The sequence below is a fragment of the Mya arenaria genome, chromosome 12 (genome assembly GCF_026914265.1).
Source record: "Mya arenaria isolate MELC-2E11 chromosome 12, ASM2691426v1".
Lineage (NCBI taxonomy): Eukaryota > Metazoa > Mollusca > Bivalvia > Myida > Myidae > Mya > Mya arenaria.
Genome location: NC_069133.1, coordinates 41,917,273 through 41,939,708, shown reverse-complemented (window position 1 = coordinate 41,939,708; position 22,436 = coordinate 41,917,273). Strand labels below are relative to the sequence as shown.

General features: G+C 34.1%; 1 protein-coding gene across 5 annotated transcripts in view; it reads left to right on the top strand.

The window, feature by feature from the left end:
* Positions 1 to 22,436, top strand: part of LOC128211055 (B-cell linker protein-like) — a 63,507-nt gene that overhangs the window by 24,516 nt on the left and 16,555 nt on the right. For 3 of the 5 annotated variants that reach the window (XM_052915454.1, XM_052915453.1, XM_052915452.1), the window contains exons 4-8: positions 9,939 to 10,097; positions 12,510 to 12,575; positions 12,970 to 13,170; positions 14,360 to 14,384; positions 17,192 to 17,413. In XM_052915454.1, the coding sequence (XP_052771414.1) occupies positions 9,939 to 10,097; positions 12,510 to 12,575; positions 12,970 to 13,170; positions 14,360 to 14,384; positions 17,192 to 17,413 (673 nt within the window). Of the gene's footprint in view, positions 1 to 9,938; positions 10,098 to 12,509; positions 12,576 to 12,969; positions 13,171 to 14,359; positions 14,385 to 17,191; positions 17,414 to 19,609; positions 20,134 to 22,436 lie in introns of all 5 variants that reach the window. The other 2 variants (XM_052915450.1, XM_052915451.1) reach the window with 2 other exon arrangements.

Here is a 22,436-nt window from a genome sequence, read left to right as displayed (position 1 = left end):
GCATATTGTATTACTATATCTGCCTTTCACAGAAAATTGGCGTTTGGTGAGCATTCATATATTCCTGCAATACTCGTGTTTCAGATCTGTTTAATCCTAAGCCAGTAATTTCACAGTATTTGTTCTAGTTTAATATTTGTGTGTATATTAACAGAAATACATCGAGACGGACGCCTGGGTTACCACAGCACCTCCTGTACCTCCAAAACGCTTTGTACGCCCCTGTTAAGCCCTCGGTGATCTAGTTTCTGGTGTTTGGCACTAATGTTTTACTTAAGGACTTTCCTCACCTTTAAAAAAGTATTTGTTAAGCACTCACTGTTCATACTAATATATATTATGAATTCCATGCTTTCTTCGGGGTTCCCACAGTCAGGGAAAAGTTGGGTAATTAATATATTGGTCAGGGAAATTTTTGGAAATGAGCAAAAGTCATGGAAATGCCAGGGAATTTTCAAATTGGTCAGGGAAATTCAGGAAAAGGGCAAAAGTCAGGGAAAGGTTGGGGAATTTTCAAATTGTTCAGGGAAATTAGGGAAATGGGCAAAAGTCAGGGAAGTGTGAGGGAATTTTCAAATTTGCCAGGGGAAATTTGGAACCTGAGACTGAGGGCTGTCAAAACAATTTGTTAAATAGCAGCACGAAGGAAGTAAGGCTAAGGCAGCTTCTTCCTTTCCAGTTAAACAAAGATAAATTATAAAAAGCCAATACACTATACAAGAAGAAGTGTTAAGGGTTGGCTGATGGGGAGGATGGAGGCCAACATTAGTAATTATGCTCATAGATGACCGATAAAGCTTCTAATGAACAATGATAGTTTGGTCAGGAAAAATTGGGATTTGGTCAGGGAAAAATCAGGGAATTTTATTTTCTATATAGAATGTGGCTCAATGAAAGTTTGGTCAGGAAAAATTGGGATTTGGTCAGGGAAAAATCAGGGAATTTTATTTTCTATGTAGAATATGGCTCAATAATAGTTTGGTCAGGAAAAATTGGGATTTGGTCAGGGAAAAATCAGGGAATTTTATTTTCTATATAGAATGTGGCTCAATGATAGTTTGGTCAGGAAAAATTGGGATTTGGTCAGGGAAAAATCAGGGAATTTTATTTTCTATGTAGAATGTGGCTCAATGATAGTTTGGTCAGGAAAAATTGGGATTTGGTCAGGGAAAAATCAGGGAATTTTATTTTCTATATAGAATGTGGCTCAATGATAGTTTGGTAAGGAAAAATTGGGATTTGGTCAGGGAAAAATCAGGGAATTTCATTTTCTATGCTTTGTGGGAATTTACCCTGTTCATGCATGAAATTATTTTTTCTTGGCTCACAAAAGAATGTGGCTGGCATCGGGGTATTGAATTTGAAAACTCCTATTTACAATTTTCGTGCTTTACCAACTATAGTAACTAAACAGACCAACATGTCTCGTAAACTTGCTAAATTGTTTTGGTGACGTAACTGTGGCATTCAGCCACTCTGTACTCAAATATGTTTCTGAATTCCCAAACTAGACCATATAATAACCATTGTGGTCCCCTCGACTCGAAAACTACAATTCTCACTAATCCAACTTGTGCACTTAACCCTTTGCATGCTGGGTAAATTGTCGTCTGCTCAAAAATGTTGTCTGGTTTATTCTACATTTCTTTCCATTTCCTTAAAACTTTGGGGTTATATTGACTGAGTGGCAAACTGCTTGGAACCTGACCAGGCGCCGAGTTACTCGGTGACTGGTCTGGTTCCAAGCTGTTTGCAAAGCCTTTAAAATCGCCATCAGCAGCCTAAGGGTTAAGCACAGTCCCACCAAATGTCACAGGTTGCATTAAACCCTGGGGACCCCCTACTTGGAAGTCATGCAGGTGCTCTTTCAACTGAACTAACCATCGAGGATAACTCACTTGATTTCTTCACTATGAACACTACCATGACAAATAAATTGCTATTTAATTTTCATTCTTTTTTTCCTGATCTTTTGATATTTTAATGTATATTTACTCATTATGATAATTTTAGATATGTATTCTGTTTTGCTTTGGGTTTTTATCTGCGATATTTATACTCTTACATTTAAATTTTGAAGTGATGTAATTCTGGTGTGAAGAAATATAATTTTTTATTACTAAATTTCTTTTACATTACAACATGAATAATTTCTTCAGATATAAATTAATTCAGTGTTGAATATTTTCACTCCGACTTTTCTTAGCTTGTCTGGTTTTCAAAGAAAATAATTACGGTACTGGTTATGGTGTCAGTGTTGCTTAAAAACTTGTCATACGTAACAACGCCATCTACAGCAAGGTTTGGGATAGACCTTGTAAATACGTTAGGCCTCAAGATTTAAAAAAAAATGTGATGAGGACGCTCGCAATTAACTCAATTATCATAACGCTAAGTAGATTCATTCCATAACATAAACACTTTCCTGAAATGAATTATTTTGATTGTGTCTTGATTATGCTTTGGAAAAACACTTAAATTAAGATTCAAATTAAAAGAAAAATAGCTTGATACTATTCCCCATGTGTTCAATTTATGCACTAGTCCAGCCAAGCCCCGGTAAAATCCCCACCCTGTGGGAGTAAACTGCTGGTAAAATCCCCACCAAATGCCCCCGCACCTAAGGCACCCTTGGTAAGGCCCTGATTGCCCGCTATTTTTGGCGCAGGACAAAACCAACGTATTCACCCGGCACTGCGGGGCCACCATGGCCCGTTTCCTTGATTATCCCCCCGGACCTGAGGGGGCCGTGGTTGTAATTGACTGGTGCATTAATATGTCCCTTGACAGTTGAAAGAACAAACAACATGTTGTCAATATGTGCTTTCGTTGCCATGATGGACTATTTTTTGAAGACCTGCATTATTTCTGAGGTCATATCTGTTTGATAATAGCCGAGGTGCTCCTTTTGGAAACTTATGTATTATTACCAATGTAGCTATGCTTTAAATTACATGTAGCAAGGCATATCTTGGGCTGACTTCAATGAATATTCAATTTTGCAACTTTAATTTCAGTTTAAATGTCATTAATACCAGAATATATGACAATATTCTATATATATATATCAAAATGGCCGATTGTTCAGAACTTTGTTAATGTTTACAACATTGTTAACATCATTATTGTTAACTTAAAAACCTAATAATACGTACTGCTCTGGATGATAAATGAAATCTCTTGTGATCTGCAGCATTTCTAACCAGATTTGAGAAAACTATTTTAGCTGTTCTAATGTTTTATTTAGATATATGAGCACATTGTCAAAATTTATTATTTCACATTGAAGGTAAACAACAATGTCATTTATGTCGTTATCTTTGAACAATTGACCAAATATCTCTTTGTTGCAATTTAAAGCTGCACTCCCACAGATATACCATTTTTACAACTTTTTTATTTTTTGTCTTGGAAAGAGCAAATTTTTGCGTGAATATCTGCAATCCAATGATATAAGATTGCTGACAAAAAATCAGATCATAGATTTTCATATTTCTGTTCGAATATTAATGTTTTATGGCTTAAACCGTTACTAACAGTTTAAGAAAAATGCATAAAACATCAATTTTTTAACTTCAATATAAAAATCTGCGATCTTATTTTTTGTCAGCAGTCTTATATAACTGGTTTCCATGGATTTTCGCAAAAATTAGCTCGTTCCAAGACAAAAAAAAGTTCAATCCGTGAGAGTGCAGCTTTAAGACTAATTAGTGGTTCAGTTAATTGATGATCAGGGACTTTTTATGTATTTCTTCTTTGTTCAGAATGATCCAGATACAAGAATATTATTTCCCTGAGTGAATTTAATTCATATACCAAGTTGATAGATACTTTCACACAAAACAGACAATGTGGCTCTTAAGTCTATTACTCAAGGAAATAAATGGACTGAGAATTTTTAAACAAATTAAGTGTTATACTGTAGATATATTCTTTGGAAAAAACACTTATCGACTCAACTCAATTTTTTTTTTTTAATATCTTAAATATAATGTAGAGAAAACATATTTTATTTTATTTTTTAAAAATAAAATGTTTAAATATTTATTTTTTTTCATTTTAAGATATTTAAAGAATACACTTGTAATGTATACTAAGTGATGAAAATACTGCATACTTTTGAATACTCATCTGTTAAAATAATTAATATTATGATAACCTGGTCAATTTGTTCGCCCCATGTTTTGACGTATTATTACTTAAGTTTTGACAAATTTAAACACTTACAAAATGCCCCAGGGGAACATCATGTATATTTCTTGCCGGAAATCAGACAGATGAATAATATTACATTTGACATCATGTGGTTTATTGATTTTAAAATATATGTTTGATTAAATACATTTCATTTTCTGCTGTTGGAAAATTTTCTTCGTTTATTTTCCATGTGCGTGTAAAAACTTTGTGTTTAAATCGTAAAGAAAAAAATCAACGTTGCAATATATGTGTTATTATTATAAACTACAATTTTGTTGAAAGTGCTTAAGTCTTTTAAGTCATAATTGTGTGAAATATTATCAAACCAACTAAATACATTAACTTGGATTGCAGACTCTGAGGGAAGTTCAAAAGGAATATTCATAACGTTTTTTTCTGTGGTATTTTTAAAGCACGTTATAAAAAATCTTGACAATGGATTAAGTATTTCCCTTTTTTCTGTTATGATGAGTAATTGGAATAGCGTATAGACTAGGAAACAAGTACAAGTGGTTCTTATGTAGTAGAATGTTGTGTGGTTGCATCGATAAAATAATGAAGAAATTCTTTCGTAAAAATATCGGTAAATTAAGCTTGTCGGATATTAAGTCTCCACATGTTCAGCCACAGGAGTTCGACAATGAAATATCGGATGATAGCTTTGTAAGTTTTTTTCACAACTTTTTTTTTTTTTGATTTGAACTAAAAACATACTGACATAGATTGTGTCTTACATTGGGCCAAAAAAATGTTTTTTCTACTGTTGCGTCCTTCTCAATAACAAGTAGGGTAGGTAGGCTATTTTACTTATTTTTTTATTTTATTCTCCTTTATATAAGAATGTTTATGTCATCATTTGAGAATGGTGTTAAAGTGATCTTCTGTATAAAGCTTTAAAGGGACTGTACATCAGATTGGCACCAAAAAAAGTTATTTTCTGTAACGAATCTCAGGGCAATTATTTAATAAAATGTTTTACTCTTTGATATCATAATTGTAAAAAAACCACCAAAGTGTAAAAAAAAATTGAGTCGGAGACCGGGTTTGAACTGGCGTCGCCAAAATTGCAGTCCAGTGTTGTATCATCTGTGCTACGAAAACCTACCCTAACCGGTTGGATGTTTAAGCATATATATGCCTAACTTGGTAATATCACGTGATAAAACTCGACTAGCCAATCACGCATAAGGAATAAATTCTACTAGGTAGACATACCTAGTAATCTTTTTTAATGGAAAAATACGAAATAACTGCGAAAAATAAATTAATTGTAAAATATGTGGTACTTAAGTTAGTAAGTTTCAATGCATTGTACACATCGATACCAAGTTTTTGTCAGTTTTCGACACATTTCTTCTTTTTTTTCGCTATTTCATCATACGGAGTACATGCAGCCCCTATAAAGGTTTTAAATAACATATTAAAACACACACTTAAATGATTTTCTTTAATTTAAAAATGACTATTAAAATGGTAGGATCAGCACCTATTTCATAGTGTCAGTTAGCCCGAAGAGCTTATGCGATGGTAATGTGTACGTCATATGTGTGTCAGTGCATGCGTCAGTGCGTCTGTAAACAATTGCTTGTGAACACAATACAGTCTTCAGTTTTGTTTGTATCTTGATGAAACTTGTACAATATTTAGATATCCATCAGAGCTTGGTTCCTCTTGAAAACCAGCCAGATCCGCCCATGCATGCCTAGATTATGGGCCTTGAAAGTTTAAAAAAACATGCTATTTTAGCTAAGTCTATTTTTAGCCAAGTTTACATGTCAAGTCTAGTATTAAAGGGAGACAACTTGCTTTTTGGTTCTGCAGTTGATTTTGTAAATAATTCTCCCTTGTTCTTGTTGAAAAGCCAAAGGCCATTTTTAGCTCTATTGGCCAAAGTGTCTGTCACATACACAATCGGTTGTGAATGTTTGTTCAAATTATGCCCTTGGGGTCATTACTGGCCATGCCCCAGGGTTCACAGGTTTGGTATACTTAAATTGGGAAATGTTTGAAAATCTTTTTGTGTGTTCGTGCATACATCTAAACACAATTGCTTGTGAAAGTTTGTTCAAATTATGCCCCTGGGGTCATTACTGGCCATCTCCCGGGGTTCACAGGTTTGGTATACTTAAATTGGGAATGTTTGAAAATCTTTTTGTCAGAACCAGCTATGCAGACCCTTGCTATTTTGAATAAGGCATAATTTAGTGGTCCACTACCATGATTGTTCAAATTATGCCCCGGGGGTACAAGTCACAAGACTTATTCAAGAAATATTTTCAAAATATTCTTGGCTCATACTTTTGATATTTGTTGTGGACCATCATATGATGACCATCTAGCAAAACAGTTGAAATTTTGCCCCTTGGGTGAAAGCCCACCCCTTTTGACCTACTTTTTTATTTCTAAAGCTACAGCAATGAAATTTGGACCATGTGTACAGTTTTGCAATCAAGCATCTATGTTGTCCTCGGATAACCTTGACTTTGACCAACTTTTTTATTTTTAAAGTAACAAATGAAATTTTGACCATGAGTAGTTTTGAAAGCAAGTCTTATTTTTGTAAGATGACCTGTACCAGGCACATATTAAAATAGTTCATGCAACTAATCTGCTTAAAACACTTTCTGTCCTCAGACGTTGAATGTGCAACGTTTTCAAGAAACCCAAACACAAAGCGTGAACTATATGTCTGTTGCCTTTTACCCATACATTAATGCTCTGGATTGAAAATGACCACAAGAGCCATGCCAGTAGAGCATAGGCCCTTTTTGGCCTCTTGTTTATTATTGTTGTTGTTGTGTTTTTTATCTATATATACTCATTATGATAATGTTAAATACTAGTTCCTGCATTTTAAAACTACAGAAATTTTGAGCATGAGAACAGTTTGAAAGCATTTTTTATCAGATGACCTTTACTTGGCACATATTTAAATAGTTCATGCAACTTATCTGCTTACAACACTTTCTGTCCTAGACGCTGAATGTGCAACGTTTTCAGCTTACCCAAACACAAAACGTGAACTATATCTTTGTTGCCTATTACCCATACATACATGGTCTGGATTGAAAATGACCACAAGAGCCATGCCAGTAGAGCATAGGCCCTCATGGGCCTCTTGTTTTTATTGAAACACAGTTTACTTATAGAAAGGGGTTATGCCTGGAAATTAAGATCTTAAGCTTTACCTTTTTTATTGAAACAGGGCCCAGCGGCTGGTTGAATTAATTTTAGTGCCATATTTTCCTTATTTCGCAATATACATGTGTAATGGCATTAATTGAACTTTAATCAGTATTAGATAAGAAAACAAAATCACCCAACTTGTTGTCATTTGTGACATTTATGCAGATTTAAGTTATGACTAGAATCCATGCTGCCATTTGTGACATTTGTACAGATTTAAGTTATGACTAATATACATGTTGCCATTTGAGACATTTATACAGATTTAAGTTATGACTAGAATACATGTTGCCATTTGATACATTTATACAGATTTAAGTTATGACTAGAATCCATGTTGCCATTTGAGACATTTATACAGATTTAAGTTATGACTAGAATACATGTTGCCATTTGTGACATTTATACAGATTTAAGTTATGACTAGAATACATGTTGCCATTTGAGACTTTTATTCAGATTTAAGTTATGACTAAACTCCATTTTGCCATTTGAGATATTTATACAGATTTAAGTTATGACTAGACTCCATGTTGCCATTTGTGACTTTTATACAGATTTAACTTATGACTAGAATACATGTTGCCATTTGAGACATGTATACAGATTTAAGTTATGACTAGAATCGATGTTGCCATATGGGACATTTATACAGATTTAAGTTATGACTAGAATACATGTTGCCATTTGAGACATTTATACAGATTTAAGTTATGACTAGAATCCATGTTGCCATTTGTGACATTTGTACAGATTTAAGTTATGACTAGAATACATGTTGCCATATGGGACATTTATACAGATTTAAGTTATGACTAGAATACATGTTGCCATTTGAGACATTTATACAGATTTAAGTTATGACTAGAATCCATGTTGCCATTTGAGACATTTATACAGATTTAAGTTATGACTAGAATACATGTTGCCATTTGAGACATTTATACAGATTTAAGTTATGACTATAATACATGTTGCCATTTGTGACTTTTATACAGATTTAAGTTATGACTAGAATCCATATTGCCATTTGAGACATTTATACAGATTTAAGTTATGACTAGAATACATGTTGCCATTTGGGACATTTATACAGATTTAAGTTATGACTAGAATCCATGTTGCCATTTATGACTTTATTCAGATTTAAGTTATGACTAGAATCCATGATGCCGTTATAATTCATAAATACCATTGGACATTTGATTTTCAACAACTCAATTTAATGAATATGCATGAGGCAGGGGATACAACTGTTCTCCCACCTTAGATAAGTAGATCCAATATTTTAACCATGCTAGAAATTCTTATCTTGCCCACGGGCGAAGATAAAATGCCCGTATGGAACTCTTTTTTCATGGTCACCACATTGTAATTACCTCCCTTGTTGAAGACAGTCGTCTGTAGCATCATGGAAACCTTGTCTTGTGGCAATAATTAACTATTTCTCGCTTCAAATGTCACCATTAAACAGTTTTCATGCACCTTTCAAGAAATAATGCTTCACTCTCCTTAGAACTATTTAAAGACTGATTTGACATTTAACATAATCTGAATCACTGCATGCATATCCATGACAACCATGAATTATCACATATCCATACGCAATTATTTTCACTAAGCACAAAAGAGTTCCAGCAAAAAATACATTTTTACTTAATTTTGTTTAACTGAGGTGGGAGAAAAAGCATCTACCATAGCCGCTCGTGTAAGATAGGTTCAACCCGACCCTCGCGCCAGGTGTTTTGCGGAAACTTGGTAAACCTCGTTTCCGCAAAACACCTTACGCTCGGGTCGGAATGAACCTATCTTACATTCTCGCCCATGGAAGATACTTATAATCTTACTCTCTCGGCCATGGAAGATACTTATATTCTTCCAAAGTATTTGCATGAAGTGCAAGTAGCCTCCATGGCTGAGAGGTCTTGACTGCTGACAAATATTATTGTACTGATAAGGCCGTTTTCGCCAGATATTTTTAAACTGGGAAGCATCTGGTACCTTGCTGAACCAATGCAGCTGCCTCATTATTTAATCATGATTACAAGATTTTCTTAGCAAAATCACCTACGGTACATAACTAAGCATAGTAGTGTATCGGGGTATCCGACACTGACACTTTGTATAATATAATGTTTGTAATATTATGTGCCAGACATCTACTGTGAGATCTGTTTTTTAAGAAAATACAAATCAAGTTACCGTATGATAAAAGGATTGTTATTATCGTCAACATCAGCATTTTGCATGTGAAGACATGGCCATATCTAAAAACACATTGAAGGTAATTGTCTTTGGATTACAGACAGCTTCTTCATTTTTTTGTATGTTCATATGGGCTACATAAGTATGTATACATACCATATACATTATGTTTAATAGATATCTGTGATCAAAATCTTGCCAGTGACAATTCATGCATGTGTAGCCTTGCCCATAACTCTGGCATTTGTGTTATTGAGTATTCCCCCTTTATCGGTGAAAAAACACAGCTCCAACTGAGCATGTGGTGCTCTGATTTTCCATATAATCAACTTAAGCCATTCACATTTCAGGACAGTTCAGACTGCGAAGAAGCCTATGAGGAGCCGGACAGCTCAGCTGCCCCACCACCCCCTGTTGTCCGCCACATGCCCCCACCCCCTCGAGGACCTGTGGAAGAGGAAACGTATGACGCCTGCGAGATCGAACAGCAAGAAGATGAGTTTGAACAGGTAATGAATAATTTGTAGTATTTCCAATGATTTTTACTCACAAATCTGTTAAAACGTTGTTATTTGCAATGCCATGGATTTTCTTAATGTACACATAGATAAGATCACTACTGTTTGTAGAAGGTCACGGTCCACAAAGAAATTGCACTTCTTGTTATATGTAAAATCACTCCAGTCCACCACTTTATTATGAATTTCCAGAATAGATTTCAGCTATGACACTATTTTCCCAGAAATTATGAACACTAATTGTCTGCTGATTAAACACCAGAAAACCATATCAAGTTAAGTTTCGTTTTTCTGCTATCATCATTTCTTTACAGTCACTATCAATAACGTCCATGTGCCACAGTCATGGCTGCATCTCTGGGGTCATCTCTGAATCCATCCCCCCAAGAAAGAGGTCCTGCAAATATCACTCAAAACCACATAATTATCTTCAAATATGATTTAAAATAATGTGTAAACTTGAAAATAAATACAAGAATAGAATGTACACATCATCAAATGCTACCTTAATGGGGAGAAACATTTTTTTTAAGAACTACTTAAAGGGGTACTACGACTCGGAAGCATTTCGTTGTGGGCCGACACGAGAAGGTAGAGTGGGAGAAAACTGTAACTGATGTTGCCAAAAGTTGCGGCCTAGTCCCTTTGCATGCTTGATTTTATAATGTCAGTTTAAATATTGGTATTTTCATTGTCAAATTCAAGATGGTCTTTCATTAGACAAAAATAATAATGTTACTGAAGAACTTATTAAGATATTAAGGATTACAATCTCTCCTGGGAAATATTTCAAAGGTCTGGAAAATTATCATTTTTCATTTAGGTCAACAATTCAGAGTTTTACACAAATATCAGACTAAAATATTTGCTTGATTTTTTAAAACATGTTCAGTGTATGAATATCTGGATGACATAGCACTTGAAAAGTAGTGCAGACATATGAACCCGAGTACCATAAGTGATGCGTGGTTTCACTTATTTACCATGGTCTGTAATATAATAAACAGTATAGCTGGTAAAATATGTTACTCCCACCTATAGATTATAAGGATGCAAAGATGACATCGGCCATTCGCCATTTTCCATTGAAAACAACGTCAGAGGTTTATGGATGTCCTACCATGTCAGAAATGTTTACAATTAACTACTCTGCAAGTATAAGGCGTAGTAATTCAAATTTAGCTGATAAACCTAAGCTCTTAACTCTTCGGAATGATAACGATTAAATTGCAATAATACACTTTACTGGCAATCATTTTGTACATAGTAATACAAAATACACATTTAAACACACAAATAATTGATATTATTATACGGTCATTAATTTTACCAACTACTTTTACTGGCTATATGCATGATGTACCAGCATACATCTGAGGTTGTTTTCGATGGAAAATGGCTGAGGGGTTCGGATTGAGATAGCATGTGTTAGTGCATTTTAGATATTAAAATCGAGATTATTTCTACGTTACCGGTAACTTAAATTTATATTGATTAATCATTATATTATTTTTGCATGGATTGCATTTTTGAATAACACCATAATGATGCTACTATTATATAAAAAGTAGGTGAAAGTACAAAAAAATGCTATGATTATATAGCGTTTTTTAAAGTTCTTTCTTAAATTACATGGCTCACTCGAGGTCATAATTTCACACTTTTTCCCCGAATGAGTGTTCTAAAATCAACAAACAATTGCTAGGTGTTACAATTTTCGCAAATTGTAAAAATGCAATGACAGTTGAAAGGCAATTTGTTAAGGTGTGAAAACCCATTTATCACTGTTTACGCATGAACGATACTAGTTGATAAGGGCATTTCAGAAGATAATTATGAGAAGTTAATGACGAAAAGTTAATTGTGAGAAATGTAAATGAGTATAACACTACCATATCGAAACAACGTCAGAATATCTAAAAAGAATTTCTACTTGTCACTTTGCTTCGCAATATGTCAATTTTGTAAAAATAAACATTTCTATTTATTAATTTATTGATATTCTTTTACATTTTACATTTAGTATTCGACAGCCTTTGAACATATGACCGATTTCCACACCAATCGGTGTCTTAGTAAACAGTTGGTTTGACGTCTTCAAACTTAAAGTGCACTAAAAGATATTTCATAACAGACTGGAAAATTGAAATTCGGATCGTTCAAACATCGGTTCCCTCGAGGTTTTGCCTCAGTCCCTGGTGTCCTCGAGCGATCACAGTTTTACTGAATGTGAGTTACTTGATCTATGGGTTTGAATAACTTCTCTTTGCTTACATAAAGATACATTGCACTCAACCTTTATTCTGGTGCGATCTGGACTTTACACAAGGCACTCGGAAGTGATTAAACCAAACCGTTCAACCAAATAACATAAAATTCCATATGTTTTTAATTTGTTTGCAGGAGGAATACGCTGAATGTGAACTTAAAGAGGAGCCGGAAGCACAGGGGGATTCTTTGTATGAAATGGTAGGTGTTTTTAAGCTGAGTCTGTCGCCTAAAATGGCGACGTATAGGTTTTAGTTTTGGTGTCGTAGGCACTGTGGGCATCGCCTTCATAAGCTACCGGGTACATCTTGGGTAGATATTACATTGTCATTCAGTTTTCACGATACTTGGTGACAGTGTTTGAAGGCATTATGTCATGTTCAGGGAAGACTGACCTCAGTAACCCGAAAGTTATACCCCTTAAGCATGCAAAGTTAGCAAAACTTCTCACATCAAACATAACAATAGTAAAATATGTAATGATGTAATAATTTTCATGATAACAGCAGCATTTACTGGGTATTTTTTAAATCCACCCTTCCTGCACACAAAGCTTAATTTACCGTTCCTCTTACTACACCATTCCCTCCCACAGGGTGATGTCGAAGATGAGGTAGAGGAAGAGTCTGAGGAGGAGGAAGAGGACCTCCCTCCCCCACCCCAGGAGGAATTAATCCAGGAGGACACATATGAGTTTGTGCCTGGGGAGGCAATGACAGCAGAGCCCACTCACCCCGTCCCACCTGTACCCCCGTCCCTTCCCAGCCGCCCAGCACCTTCACGACCTATGCACAGGGTAAGGTTCTATTGTGTACCTTCAGTTTAAAATAAGGAACAAAATCATTGGGGAAGGTGAGGACAGCAGAGTTCATTTACTGCAGTCCAACTGTACCCCTGACCCTCCCAGTTGCCCAGCACCTTCACAACCTATACACAGGGTAAGGCTCTATTGTGTACTTCAATTTTTAAAAAGGAACACGATCATTAGGGGAGGTGAGGACGGCAGAGTCCATTCTCTGCAGCCCCCTGAATTTGCTTCCCTCTCTGGGGGGCACTTATCATCATGACCGACACACATTGTAAGGGCTGTGTTGTGTGCTTCAATGTTAAAATTAGAATAACCATCTCCGGGGAATAGATGACTGCACCGCCCAATCACCACACCCCAACTGTACTCTTGTCCCTTCTTGTCAACCAACTCTGTAAAGACCTACAAGCAGGGTAAGAGTTCAGTTGTGTACTTAATGTTAAAAACAGGATACACGACCTTCTGTGGAGGCCATGATGGAAGAAATGAGTCTCAACACCCCACCTACAGCCTCGTCTCTCCCTGTAATCATTTTACCTGACTTATACAGATTTATATGCTACAGAAATGACTGTCTTCAGTGTTGATGATTGTGCTTCTGCCCCAAACCAAAAGCCTTGCAATATGTATAACTGAGAGTTAAAAACAAAGCTTGAAAAGTATTTTTTTCCAATTAATTACCAAATTTATACTCTTCGTTTCCAACGATAGCCTTGTTTAATTTATTTTACAACGGCTGTGAAAAAAGTATGTGAACTTTTGAGCTTAGTCACTTTCATGAGACGCCTCCAACATGAATAATGCGACACCATTGGGTCAGGACTGTTCATGGTGACCTCATATTTTTCCATATTGGGTCACTAATCTTTATATCGTACCAAAATGGGGTCTATTTTTGAATTTTAAATGAAACATTTCCCATAACTAGTCTATAAAGTGTTTTACTATAAAGGTTGTCAACGTGATTTTATGGGATTAGGTGAACCGATAAGGGATAAACGGGGCGCACAAAACCATTTATGGCTTTGAGCTAATCACACTCACCCGATATGATTTCATTTGCCACATATATCTCATACCAGGTCACCTACTAACCCCGTACCTTATAAAACTACAGCGGGAAATAGTCTCATATTCAAATTATTGTCACTTAAATTCTGAATAAAATCTTTTTCAGGATGCCAGTCCAGAGCCTGTTCCGGGTAATTATTTAATATTTCTTTCGCTTTTCAACACCTCTCGTCTTATTATTACAGAAATATATCTCTTGAAAATATAGTGCTTAAACTCTAAATTCGGTATCATAATCTTTTTTTCAAATCGTAAACTTTGATTATTTATTGAAAGTGACCTTTTTAATCTGTATCCGTTTCCTTACAAATTATATATTGTATTATATGCCCATCATGAATTCACACACAATACATATCGCAAAAAAAGGTAGCCCATATTTGTCTCCGGTGTAATACTGCCATTTTCCACTCTACTGTCGTCATGTCATAAAAAGTATCATTGCGCGATGTTTAAATGACGTCATAAAAGAAAAAAGTGTTTTATTAAAATGTCATTAATTATGAAATCATGTGTCTATTACTGTTAGTGATTTTAACCAGCAAAGTTTATAATAAAAGGGTTATTAGTACTGCGTTTTGTTTAGAATGTCGTTTTTGACACACATGGGTTTTTATACATTTTGATTTCATTCTGTTTATAATGGCCACATGAAAATCAAAATCTGAAAAAATCTGTTCAAGTCGAATACAACCTCTCGTATTTAAACCCAGTACTATAACACTGTTGTATTTTTGTTAAGCTTTATTTTATCTTTATCTAAAAAGAATTGAAACATGTGCTTGGTTATTGTTGGCTATTTTATTTGGTTCTTCTCTATATAAGGCATTAATTTATAGAAGAAAAAAATACCTCTGTTGCAAAGGTGTAGAATTTATCATTCATACCATATTTTGGCTATTTTGCATGGTTGGTCATTTTTTTTATTAGTAATGATGATGATGATGAAGAAATTAATAAAATGATAATGATAATAATAAAAAAATTTTTTTTAAATAATGATAAAAAATAAGTAATAATGATAAAAAAATAAATGATAATGAAAAAGTAATAAAAATGATAATAATATTTACAATAATAATATTAATAATATTAATAATAATAATAATAATATAATAATAATAATAATAATGATGATGGTGGTAATAAAAATAATAATAGTAATAATAATAATAATAAAAATAAAAATGGTAATAATAACAATAATATTACTAATACTAATACTAAAACCACTACTACTAATAATGATAAACAGGGCCACACATATTGCTTTTCTCATGTCACTCCTTTGTTATTCACACTGCGTCTAATGTGTGTAAAGTCGTGAAAGTTCTTCGACTTGTTTGAACATACATGTATTAATGACAAGCTGCCATTTGTTATTTGTTATTTATCTTGTTGCAACAAACTGGCATTTGTCATTTCTCTTGTTGTTCATAGTCTGTCTCTTGTGTGGAAAATATCTGACAAAATAAAAACACAAAAATATTTTTTTCAGAAAAACTTTGGTGCATTTTTGGCTTATATATATATATATATATATATATATATATATATATATATATATATATATAAAACAAAATAATGTTTTTCTTCTGTTGTTCACAATCGGTCTTGTGTGTAATGTAACTGACAAACCAATACCAAAAAACAATGTTCAAGGAATATCATTTTTTTTTATTGTTTTGATGTAAAGTGTCAAAGGTGCAAAATCTATCATTCATTATTCTCATGAATTTAAGTATGACCATATTTGGTCATAGGAATAAAAGCAGGGAAGATGGAACAATATTAAAAGTATCTATTTCTTAATGGCAAAAAATGTTTATAATTATATTTAATTATTACAAATAGTATTTGTAATATTTTTTTTGAGGCATTTGGGGGAGAAATTCGTCTCTTTTCGATACATTTTCCCATATGTGAAGGTGTTATGTTTTGATAAAAAAATGAAAGAAAAATTTGAAAAAAAATAAAGATTGGACCCACACACTATTTTTAAATGGAAAAGTTAGTGTATTCGTAAAGAAACAAACATTATCAAAATCTTTTTTATCTTTTCTGTCATTATTTTTAAATCTTTCTTGCTCATTTCTATGCAAATTTGGTATTCCCAATTTTAGTCAAAAGAGAAGGCCCCAGCTCCATTATCAAAATGGTGTATAAAAAACCCCATAGGATTAGCTGTCTGCTCAATTATAAGAGCTAAAATAAATAAATAAAAAAAATAAAAAATGGCTTAATGCAATCCCTTTCAGTATGATCATATCCAACAGTTCTTTTATCCCTTACCTATCTTCAGAATGTTCATGTAAATTCTAAGGTATATAAGGAATTTATCATAAAATAAAAGAAACATTACATTATTCTATGCATCTTTGCAGCAGAGGTTATGGTTGAGGTCAAAGTGCAAAACTAAATTGTGAAAGAATTCAAGACAATTTTGCACCATGCCTTATAATAGAAATTAACATTAAGGTTATATATTAATCAGATTATGTCTGATAATTGGTAATTGGTAATTAACATGTTTGTTTAAAGAAATAATAATTTTGATTGAAGATGGGCGCAGGGCTTAAACATCTTTCATTGGTTAATTCTGATTATGAATACCGTATTTGTCCTTATGGGCGTGCATGCCCTAAAACAAGCATAAAGGGTATATGTTTCTAGGCATTATCAGAGATTATCCTTACTCTGATTCAAAGTGTTATAAACACCTTAATGTGCAGTAAAACGGTGTATCGGTAAGTCTTTTACTGACAAATTTGGACATTTTTATTCATGTTAGCGGATCTAAAAAACAACATGCACAGGGCGAGTTTATTTGGACAAGTACGGTATTCAAATCAAAAGTCATTACAATATTATTTAGAGGTGTGCATGGTTTTGGTTTGCATGACTGTTTTTCTTTTTTCCCTCCCCTTGGGCCACAAAGAACGACCTGCAGCGAATAAAACCAAAAAAGTATCGGGTGACGGTGCCGTTATGTTGGGTATTTCCCAAAACGAGCTAGCAAACAAACTTAACAGACTAAAGAAAATTTCGACGTCTGAAAATTCGGAACCTCCCCCAAAACAGGAAGTACAAAAGCAAGAGACGGCACCTGTTGGCTCATCTTTTCAACAACGAATGGCTTTGTTCAAAACGGCAGAAAAAGGTATTTTAAGTCCATCATTAATACCATAGTAACATGAAGTCTGATGTTTAATAATCATTTATTGCAACAATTACAGCATTCAGTACCAATAATGTTTGTTTTCATGACAGATGAGGCCATTCTGTAATTTTGTTGTGCGTCCGTGTGCATCTAGGTTTTGAGCTCTGTGAGCAAAGAACAAAACAGCTTTTTTAGAAAATGACCCATTTTTGATTTTCGATGCCTCATGAAGGACGACAACGATATGGGGATGACCAGATAATGATACTAGGATAAGCGCAATATGTTTTATCAAATATGACCGCAGTTAAACAGATGCTTGTTACCGATGCAATGAATAAAATTGCAAGTGTTAAGAGACCCTTAAATGGTATAAAAATGGTTCATCTCTTTCTTTTTTAGCTTTACAATAATTAAGCCAGTAAAAGAACGAGCTTATGTAAAGAAGCAAAATTATCATTGTAAGGGTCCAGCGAGGTGAACGATAAAAATGACTGTGATTGCTATGCTTTGCAAGTTGGGAAGTATACTCTCTCATCACTTTTTGAAAAAATTGACCAAGCCTCTGAATAGTGGTCACCTTGCAGGAGTGTGAGGCTATCTTTTGTTTTGAAAGATACCATATACTCGAAATGTGAGGTAGTGTTGTGCATAAGTGATGTTTCTTTCCTTAAAACATCAGAATTGATGCAATGTGTGGATTGTTCAGAACTCTGGTAAAGTTAAAGTTTTGAGCAATTGGCCCATTGTCTGGGTGTTATATTAGTCTTTTTTTTCTCGTTTGAAATGATGTAGTGGTTGTTTTCTAAATATATAGCTTGGTTTCGAGAAACTGAACTTGATGGTTAACAAAAGTATAAATCTGTATCGGATCTACGGCAAAATCGACAATATTATTGGTTTATAAAACATTACAAATAAAATTAGATAAAGTGAAGAACCTTAAATTCAAATGACAACCAAGGGTGGCTTTGTGGTATAGACATCTGCCTCTCACCCAAGGGGTTGTGTGTTCTAGCCCCACAAGAGGCGCTTTCTCATAGCCATTATTATTGGACTGCAGTTCTCTTTGAACGGAGGCTGACTCGTTGACTTGCCAGCTTCAAAATTTAGCAAAAATAAATCTGTATTTACTGTTTAAATATGTTAAGATAAATTCCAATTCTAACATGTATACGTAAAAAAGGACTTAAGTTGAAATGGTGTTCTGCAACTAATTTGGTAAAAGGTGTTAATTCAAAAGTTAGCTAAGAAGTTTTCTGATTGGTCAATATCTATCCAACAATGACTTTTAACCAATCAAATCATTTTTAATGTGCAAACTAACCTTTAGCATGTTTTTGACCATTGGTTAGCTTCCATCAGGACCATGATTGACTATTGGGCAGTGTACATTGGAGCGTGCATGATTTACAATTTTACAGTCGGGAGCATGTTGGGTGGTTTACTATTTAGTTGAGATACTTTTAACAATTCCAGGGCAAAGCAAGTTTGTTTTACGAAAAAATCACCCCAGACAAAATCACACCTCAAACCTATTTTTGCGAAGATGAATGAAATCACATCATGTTAACAGTTTTTAACGAACCTTCTATGTTAGATAGAAATGTTGTAAATTGTAATTAAAATATAATTATAGTATACACTTTAAAAGATCTACCTGGTAAATAGCGTTTAAAAATGGCAAGAAAAAGCGAATATCATATTAGCGATATTTTGTCTGCCTATGCAAAAGTTGATGGTGGATTTCTTTTAAGGGGAATGTGTTTTTTTAATCCAAATCCCTTGTTTTAAAAAATACATAATTTGTTCTCTTATTTTGTTTTATCAACTGATTCTAATATTTTTTGTATTAAAATTTTCAGGGTTTATTTTATAACAAGTTAGTTTTTTCTTCCCATATGGTGAATTAACATTTTATATTATGTTACAGATTTTAATTGTTTGCTATTGTTTGTTTCAGTGTAAGACCGCAATATATTTCACTTCATGAACACTAAAAATGTAAATATCATTCGTGCCAAGAAGACCACTCAAGAAACATAACTTTTAAGTCTTATACAGTGAAATATATAAACATCTTACTCTGAAACGACCAATTTTTCTCTATTTGTTTTATATTCAGTTTGAACTACCATTTTTTCTAGGTTCCAGGATTATTTAGAAAGTGAAAATAATTTTGTTCTTTTTTTACAGATGACCCTGAAGGTGACGGGTCCGACTTAAGCTCACAAATTGCTAATGCTCGAAAATCTTTAAAATCCCGCCCTCAACTGCCTTCAAAACCCAGACGTTCAAATTCCCCTCAAACAACCCTTTCTGTACAAGCAACTCCAAATATAGGTAATTCAAAATCAGATAGTGATTACAGAGGTGCAAAGCCTAAAATTGCTGTAAGAAATCGCTCCCCTACGCCTGTAAGAACTCCACCAGATTTTGATAATAATGAAAACATGCCAAGTTTAACTATAAAACAAAGAATGGCATTGATCAGTGGCATACATAGTGAAACTCCATTTAAAGCCAGCAATAAGAATTCAGAAACCCAAGACAAACCCCCTCTCCCCGTAAAGCCCAGTAAGCAACCCCCACGCACCCCTGCAAAGCCTGGGAAAACTGCACCTGGGAGTTTACAGCCCAAGAGCACAGTACGCCCTTACGGCTATGACCTCGTTCCATCAAGAACAACAGACAGGGATACCACAGCTAGTGTGCAGATGGTAACATCCTATCTCTCTCCGAACATATGATTGGTTTAATATACCCTGATTATATTCAACATATGTTTGGAATACCTTATTCTCTCAAAACCAATCATGAATGCTATAGGCCTATATCCTTGATTTGCAATTAATGAAAAATGTCTCTGGATGGTTTCAACTATCATTTCAGCCCTTACAGTTGATGAATTCTCCCCTGTTCTGTTTAAACTATCCTTGGCATGTTCTTCGAAAATGCTGTAAAGTATTTAAAATAATAACCTGAAGAAAATCAGTTCTGACCAAAATCTCGTTTATCTACAATTTCTACCTATTCTTCCAAAAACACTCCTAAAAACATTCCGTCATCCTAATGCAATCACTCAATGCAGTTGAACTCGTTGGCTCGAACTCCTAGGGACTAGCAAAATACCTTGAGCCTGGGGAAAATTCGAGCCAAGCAGGAATTCTTACCTTCAGTAGAAAGAAATTGGTCCTTAACATCCAGTTCGAGCCAACGAGGAATTCGAGCCAACCGAGTTCGAGCCATTAGGGATTGACTGTAACTGCTTATGAAAAAAGAAGCGAGTTATTGGGATATTGCATTAAGGCAATGATTGTCTTGTGATGCTGTGTCTTTAAGGTATCTGATGTAGAATAATCAGGGTGAAGAATCACGTGACTTAAGGGGTTCTCATATTGGTCACCACGGGTCACAATCGATGTATACAAACAAGTATGTGACGTTAATTTCTAAATAACTATTTTGACAAAAATATGTGAAATTACTTCTTAGCCTATAAAAGATTATGCTATTTTCTGATTCTACATGTGTGAAATATTTGCTTGTGTTTTTATGATGCAATCCTTTGGCCAAAATTTCAGCTTTGCATCATTCTACAAAATTGCGTCAAGTTGAAATTTTTGTCAAAACAGTTATTTTGAAATTAATGACACTTCCTTGTTTATAATTTAGTGTTTTCAAATGGATATCCAACAGATAACATAAATTTTATCTTTTCCACCACAACTAGGGCTTATTTTCACCGATTATGTCAGGTAATGATACTAACACTTCCTCGGATACCCTGAATATTCATCATGTACCTTGGGACATTTAAATTTTGCGGAAAGCAAATTGATGTGGAGATTTATCATTAGAAAGTTTCAAGATTTATTCACAAGTGTTTGATAGTTAAGTTGGCAGTGCTCCTGACAAGGATTTCAAGAACGGTTCATCCTATGTTCGAGTCTCACCAAAATCACACACTTGTGTGATTCTGGGGGCCGTTTCAATAAAGAATTTTAGTCGTAACATCAATAATCTTAAATCTGTATAAACTCCGAACTCCGAAAGGTATTTAGGCAATGATTTGTTTTATGTCCTAAACTCTGTGTTCATTTTTAACACTGGCTAAAGTTCAGCTCAATCAAATATGTAGTAAAACAATGAAATTTTTACACTAAGATCCTAAAATCGACTAAAAGCTTGAAACGGCCCCTGTATTATAATCCTTTCAGTCTCTTTGTTTTCAGTTTCCACTGCAGATGTTCTAGCATGACTTAAAGTGTTAATGCTCATTCCGCTATTTTTGCACATGCAATAATAGAGAATCAATATGGAACTGATAATTTATATTGTTTCCTTGTATTTATGATTAATTCTTTTTCAAACTTTACCTTGTATCTACGAAGCATATTTTTTTCAAAATGATATCAAACAGACAATTTATGATACCTTTGTATCTACGAAGGCTTCTCGTTTTCAAACTTATATCAACCGGATAATTAATGTTACCTTGTATCTACAAGATTCTTATTTTCAAAATAATATCGAACGGATTATTATTGTAACCTTTTACCTATCAAAGGAAATGATAAAAAAAAAAATTGTGCTCGCTCGCTCCAATTTTTCTTGGCCAACAAGAATATAGATAGGTGCAGCTTTATGTAAACACTTTGCAGAATTTATGTTTGTTAAACCATGAGGCTCATAACTTTATAAAAACATTAGAGGGAAGTTTTCCTCTGCCACACACAGTGTCCCCATAATAGGAAGGAATTTTAGTGTTGTTTCCCCTTTTAGGATTTAAATGATAAATAAATTCTGAACACCACCCATTGTAATAATACTAGGTTTACGTAAATCCTAACGTTTATAATTAAATAGTAGCACGCATGAATCCTGTTAAACAGACATGCATCGTGAAGAATGGGATCCGAATAACGACCTTTAATTTCACATCAAGATTTTCAGTTGAAACATCTTCCATTTATTGAGGCATAAAACTCATGATCAACCATGAGGCCACATTTCGCCTAAT